General features: G+C 34.8%; 1 protein-coding gene across 1 annotated transcript in view; it reads right to left on the reverse strand.

Moving 5' to 3' along the window:
• Positions 1-5,361, reverse strand: part of LOC309495491 (uncharacterized protein) — a 30,145-nt gene extending 24,784 nt beyond the window's left edge. The window contains 5 exon segments of the mRNA XM_082165298.1: positions 2,414-2,509; positions 2,598-2,998; positions 3,001-3,201; positions 3,912-3,944; positions 4,401-5,361. Coding sequence (XP_082021424.1) covers positions 2,414-2,509; positions 2,598-2,998; positions 3,001-3,201; positions 3,912-3,944; position 4,401 — 732 coding nt within the window. The 5' untranslated portion in view covers positions 4,402-5,361.
• Positions 5,362-7,515: the final 2,154 nt, after the last annotated feature.

Here is a 7,515-nt window from a genome sequence, read left to right on the forward strand (position 1 = left end):
TACTGGCAACACTGTTGCCAGTAATTTACTGTTAATTGTGCAGTTCTTTACTGTAATCTACAGTATGTTACTGTAAAATGCACTAAAACTCGAGTTAACTAATTTCACTTGCAGAAACCTTAAATTGACCAACTGTCATTTAAATGTATTAAACTAAAATGTATAATGCATTAATAACGTGAGCAAAGTATTACTGTGAACTTATTTCATTTGAAACCACAACAAAACTTTTGTAAATAAAGAGATTTCCACTGGACCAGCAACTACACAGTCACTGCCTGTTAAATAAAGCAACATGCAGCATATCATCAATATTTCTAGGTCTTCTCCTGGACTGAAGCACAGGCTCTACTCTTCAGCACAATGGTGACCCAAAAAACTAAATTTTACAGTAAACTACTGGCAACAGTGTTGCCAGTATATACCTGTTTTATAACTTACAGTTTATTACTGTTAAAATACATTTTGTGGGTGTGTCTTTTTATCTTACACTGTTAACCCTTTCAACCCCACAGGGAAATCCACACTACAAATAGTAAAAGTAACACTGACACAGTGTTGTAGTGAGATAATTAAGAGAATATGTAAGTGATTGTTGAGCGTTAGTGATGAACACCTGCTGTTAATAAGCAGAATCACTGAAGAAAAGAGAAACACAAGAACAGAAAATAGAGAAACACAATAACTACGACTGACTTCCAGCCATTACACATTATTACACTTATTATTAACCAGTATGACTTTATTTCTGTCATACAGAAGTTGTTATTGAAAATGTTTGTTTGAAGTTACCATTATAGAGATCAGTGCTTGCTTTAGTTGGGATGCTGATGCTAAAACATTCATTTTTCTTTTGCTGCTTGAGCTGTGTTTTTGCAAGTCACACTTGTGCGCACACAGTTTATGAATGATTGCGGTTGTAATGCTTATGATGACAAAATCATCATATTGCCTGTTCATTCACTAAGGAATTAATTCTTATTCATTCAGAGTTTTATCTTCGATCAAAAGTGTTACATTTGCACTACTGTGAAACTACAGCAATAAATTATGACTATGACTCATTTTTTTAACACATCATGCATAAACCAAAAAAAAAACAGAGCTACACTATGTTTTAGAAACACAGAGATATCACAATTTAGCACATAAATCTCAACAATGGTGGCAATATTTCTTTTTTTTTATTATTATTCATGCAGCAGTGCATGTTGGGAGTTTTATATTATCCTGGAACCCAGCATGCATTGCGACATGAAACTTTTCACCATTGTTGAGATTCATATGCTGATTGTTGATATCTGTGTGTGTCTGAACCAAGCAGGAGTAAAATTAAATTGAAGGAACTATATGATTGTTATTTTTCAGAAGACCTGATTACAGAAATATTGATTTCATTTTGTAGATACACAGATTTATGCTAAATATGACATACCCATAATTTCAATTAATAAATACAGGAAAAATCTGAAAATCAGATAGTCCAAGACGATTGTGACATCAACACAAAAGAACAAAAACACCTAATCTTCTTCCTCTTGACTTTTTCTTGCCATATCAAATGTGTTTTATAAACTCACTGTTACAGCAGTCAGAGAGAGATGAAAGGAAAGGTAAGAAGACAAGGGACAAGAGACCAACTAAAGCAAATACTGATCTCCATCATGGTGACAACAAATTTTATTATTAACTAAATCTCTGTTAATTCTCAAAAAGAACTTTTGTACATGTATGAAATAAATAATCGTAAACTGGTTTGTAAACTGGTTTCACACTCAGTGTTACTGGAAGTCAGTTGTAGTTCTTGTGTTTCTCTTTTTTCTGTTCTTTTTTCTCTGTCCTTCAGTGATTCTGCTTATCAGGTGTTCATCAGTGTCTAAATCTTCTCTCTTCTTTTCATTCACTCTGTCAAGGGGACTATATTAGTGAACTAATGTAGGGAATAGTGAATGAGGGTATAGGGTGTGATTGGGAAAACAGCCTCTGAGTGTCGATTTTGAGCACTGTTCATTTACAGTATATTCCTGTAGGCTATTTTTGTTTTCTACTGTATATTACTGTTTTAATGGAAAATGGTATGATACTGTCTGAATTACGCCTTTTTTTACAGCAAGGGTTAACAGTGTAGGTAAAGGTGTTTTTTTTTTGTTTTTGTTTTTTTTTTTGTTTAATGTGTTTATATTTTGTATGCTTGTATTTCTTTTTATGCTTTATTTTTATATGCTCAATGTTTTATTGTACTGCACTTTGGTGCAACTCTCCTGCTTTTAAATGTGCCATAGAAATAAATTTTGCCGTGTCTTGACTTGACACACATCACAATCACACAGTGGCTTCAGTGGGACTAGAAGAGCTCCAGCACTGGAGGAAAGTCCAAACTGAGACTCAAACTTCTCTTCTTCTCCAAACTCACCTTATGAGACGCCACAGCCTCTCTCAGCGCCTGAAGATCTTTCTCTCTCTGCTGGATTCTTGTCTGGATGTTTCTCTCTTTCTCCTCCAAATGACTCTGCAGAAAAGAAAAATATGATTAAATTTACACTACCTTTCAAATGTTTGGGATTGGATAACTCATGAGATCCAGTATGAAGCAGTACCTGTTCCTCTGTCCTCGCTGCTGCAGTTGATACAGTGTCATGATTTTTGTGTTCATCCACCAAACACAGCATACAGATACACCGCTGGTCAGTTCGGCAGTAAATCTCCAGCATCTTACCATGTCGAGGGCAGATCATCTCCTGCAGTCGTCCAGTGGCATCCATCAGATTGTGTCTATTACCTCTGAAGAGACTCTCATGCTGTTCAAGGTGAATTTGACAGTAAGAGCTTCGACACTCCAGACACCACTTCACTGCTTTCTGTTTATTTCCAGTGCAGGAGTCGCACTGCACATCTCCAGATCCAGTGTGAGGAACTGCAGGACCAGGAACAGGAGCAGCAGATTGGAGTCTCGTCTTCTTGAGTTTCTCCACCATCTCAGCAAACACCACATTCTTAAAACTGGTCTTGGTGTGAAGGTTTTCCTGCACTGAGGGCAGCTGTAGATTCCCTTCTGATCCTCTTGATCCCAGCAATCTGAGATGCAGCTCATGCAGTAACTGTGTCCACAGGGAATCGTCACTGGATCCTTCAGGAGATCCAAACACACTGGACAGCAGAACTGATCCTCAGCCCACGAGAAACTGGCTTCTGCCATTTCTCCTTTTAAACACACAAATAGAGAGATGATGCACACTTCAGTTTGACAGTCAAGTTCCTTCTTCTAACTGAAGGGTTTATATATATTCCCGATTACATAACTAAGAAACAGGTGTTGTGTGACTTACTGCAACCTGTTCATTTAAGTGTTTTTTTGACTACACTGACTACAGCTGTTTAGATGACAAAGTTGTCTAAAATACTAAAATACTCTGAACTGAATATGATTCTTTGCATTCTGATTTTGCTTTGATAGTACTAGCATCACCAACTAATATATAAATCATGTTACGGCACAATATCATAACTGTATCATGATGAGACTGTGGCAAATGTGAGGAAGACTCACTGATGTCGACTCAATACACGTTTTAAATTAATTTCATATGTGCTTTAAAAATTCTTTAAATGCAGTAGTCACAGTTTAGTTCGTTGAATAAAACAAATAACTATATACACACACTGGTTAATGAACTGAACTAAACACAGGTGACAAACTAATCAGTAACTACAGAAACCAATGAGAACATACACTCTTAGAAGAAAATATAGAACCTTAAGGGTTCTGTCAGGCTTTTCTTATATAGGACCCATCATAGGATCATTTTACAGACTTAGTTTTAATTAATTAGTTTTGTATTTTATCAATAGAAAAAAAATAATAACCTATTAAATATGAACATAAACAAGTATCATACTTTTCTTTTACTTACTGTGTGGCCGATCATCATCTGAACTTCTGCCCACTGCAAAACACAACAGGAAAACACAAACTGTAAGTGAATCTGGTGAACATTATTAGGTGCACTACATGCTTTTGAAATGATTCAGAATGAAGTTATCTAATCTACATAAACAAATGATTTAATTCATGAAGGCACTTCATTTATCTCCATCACCCACTTTTTTCTTCTTCACTTCTGCTATAGCTTGTGTACTACTCATTATCCACAACAATCCTGATTTCACACACACTCAGAAAAAAAGGTACAAAAGCTGTCACTGGGGTGGAGCCTTTTCAAAAGGTTGTACCTTTCAGGTACCAATATGCACCACTTAGGTACTTTTGAAAAGGTAACACCACAGTGACCGTTTTCTGAGACTGCACTATAATAAAAAATTTGTAAAATATATATAAAAAATATAAAAATAAAACCCAACAACACTTTGCTGCTACTTGTCAAATAATTTAAGTGCCTTACTGTCGGGCCGATGTAAGTCTGGACTGCTGCCTGCTGCAAAACACAAACACAATGACAGGAAAAAAGCAACTTGTGTTTCAGAATCACTGTGAACGTTCCTGGATCAACATCACTTTATTTTGATGGTCCCACATATTCGATTGACTATAAGTAACGTTGCACCTACATGTCTAATTCTCATTAGAGTATTATTAGACTGGCAGGGTTAGAATAAGTTGACATGTAGTTGCAAAGTTGCTTATAGTCAGTAGAATGTCTGTTGGAGGATCATCAGAATAAAGAGTTAGCAGATATTAAGCAGACAGTCTTACTAATAATGACAGTTAGTTGAGACATGTAGTTCCAAAGTTACTTTTATCAGTACAGTGTTTAAAGGTCAAAGTAAAATGTTATCCAACATCTTGTTGATGATCCTGGAACTTCTGTGTTCTTTATCTGGTTATGAGTCACAAACTTATTTTATTCGATTTTGAGTCACACTTATTTTATTAGATTTTAAATCACACACTTATTTTATTAGATTTTGAGTCGCACACTTATTTTATTAAAATGTATTTATTTATTTACAGCGACAGTGAAATAACACTCAATAGATCAGTGCTTGTTCTTGTGTCCAATCTAAGCAACAAAAAACCCCGATAGATTGAACATTTTCAGTAACAGTCTCAATCTTTCTCTCAGTTCCTCATTGTCACTGAACGACGTGACGAAGGTTATTATTCCTAAATAAATTTCGCAGAACAAGAGACTTTGAAGTTTAGATTTTTACCAAATGTAGCCTATATCTGCCCGTTTTAAACGAATTAAAATTATGCGATGCATGTATGACTTCCTCGATATGCATATGATCGTAAACAAATGACCTACTTACAGCCGAAATTACACTTTTTTTACACTGAAATGTCATTGCCTAAGAATAATTGTTTTTGGCTCTGATATACTGTATCTTTACGTTTTGGCATGTTAATATACACTGTTAGACCTTACCGTTTTTTTTTACAGTAAAATACTGGCAACACTGTTGCCAGTAATTTACTGTTAATTGTGCAGTTCTTTACTGTAATCTACAGTATGTTACTGTAAAATGCACTAAAACTCGAGTTAACTAATTTCACTTGCAGAAACCTTAAATTGACCAACTGTCATTTACATGTATTAAACTAAAATGTATAATGCATTAATAACGTGAGCAAAGTATTACTGTGAACTTATTTCATTTGAAACCACAACAAAACTTTTGTAAATAAAGAGATTTCCACTGGACCAGCAACTACACAGTCACCGCCTGTTAAATAAAGCAACATGCAGCATTTCATCAATATTTGTAGATCTTCTCCTGGACTGAAGCACAGGCTCTACTCTTCTGCACAATGGTGACCCAAAAAACGAAATTTTACAGTAAACTACTGGCAACAGTGTTGCCAGTATAAACCTGTTTCATAACTTACAGTTTATTACTGTTAAAATACATGTTGTGGGTGTGTCTTTTTATTTTACACTGTTAACCCTTTCAACACCACAGGGAAATCCACACTACAAAGAGTAAAAAGTAACATTGAGACAGTGTTGCAGTGAGATAATTAAGAGAATATGTAAGTGATTGTTGAGCATTAGTGATGAACACCTGCTGTTAATAAGCAGAATCATTGAAGAAAAGAGAAACACAAGAACAGAAAATAGAGAAACACAATAACTACGACTGACTTCCAGCCATTACACATTATTACACTTATTATTAACCAGTATGACTTTGTTTCTGTCATACAGAAATTGTTATTGAAAATGTTTGTTTGAAGTTACCATTATAGAGATCAGTGCTTGCTTTAGTTGGGATGCTGATGCTAAAACATTCATTTTTCTTTTGCTGCTTGAGCTGTGTTTTTGCAAGTCACATTTGTGCGCACACACAGTTTATGAATGATTGTGGTTGTAATGCTTATGATGACAAAATCATCATATTGCCTGTTCATTCACTAAGGAATTAATTCTTATTCATTCAGAGTTTTATCCTCGATCAAAAGTGTTACATTAGCACCACAGTGAAACTACAGCAATAAATTACTATGACTCATTTTTTTAACACATCATGCATAAACCAAAAAAAAACAGAGCTACACTATATTTTAGAAACACAGAGATAGCACAATTTAGCACATTAATCTCAACAATGGTGGCAATATTTCTTTTTTTTAATTATTATTCATGCAGCAGTGCATGCTGGGAGTTTTATATTATCCTGGATCCCAGCATGCATTGCGACATGACACTTTTCACCATTGTTGAGATTCATATGCTGATTGTGGATATCTGTGTGTCTGAACCAATTAGGAGTAAAATAAAATTGAATGAACTATATGATTGTTATTTTTCAGAAGACCTGATTATAGAAATATTGATTTCATTTTGTAGATACACAGATTTATGCTAAAAATGACATACCCATAATTTCAATTAATATATACAGGAAAAATCTGAAAATCAGATAGTCCAAGATGATTGTGACATCATCACAAAAGAACAAAAACACCTGATCAACTATCTCTTGACTTTTTCTTGCCATATCAAATGTGTTTTATAAACTCACTGTTACAGCAGTCAGAGAGAGATGAAAGGTAAGAAGTCAAGGGACAAGAGACCAACTAAAGCAAATACTGATCTCCATTATGGTGACAACAAATTTTATTATTAACTAAATCTGTTAATTCTCAACAATAACTTTTGTACATGTATGAAAGAAATAATCATAAACTGGTTTGTAAACTGGTTTCACACTCAGTGTTACTGGAAGTCAGTTGTAGTTCTTGTGTTTCTCTTTTTTCTGTTCTTTTTTCTCTGTCCTTCAGTGATTCTGCTCATCAGGTGTTCATCAGTTTCTCAATTCACTCTCTTCTTTTCATTCACTCTGTCAAGTGGACTATATTAGTGAACTAATGTAGGGAATAGTGAATGAGGGTATAGGGTGTGATTGGGAAAACAGCCTCTGAGTGTCGATTTGGAGCACTGTTCATTTACAGTATATTCCTGTAGGCTATTTTTGTTTTCTAGGGTATATTACTGTTTTAATGGAAAATGGTATGATACTGTCTGAATTACGGCTTTTTTTACAGCAAGGGTT

This window comes from Leuciscus leuciscus (assembly GCF_965113295.1).
Source record: "Leuciscus leuciscus genome assembly, chromosome: 1".
NCBI classification, from domain to species: Eukaryota; Metazoa; Chordata; class Actinopteri; order Cypriniformes; family Leuciscidae; genus Leuciscus; species Leuciscus leuciscus.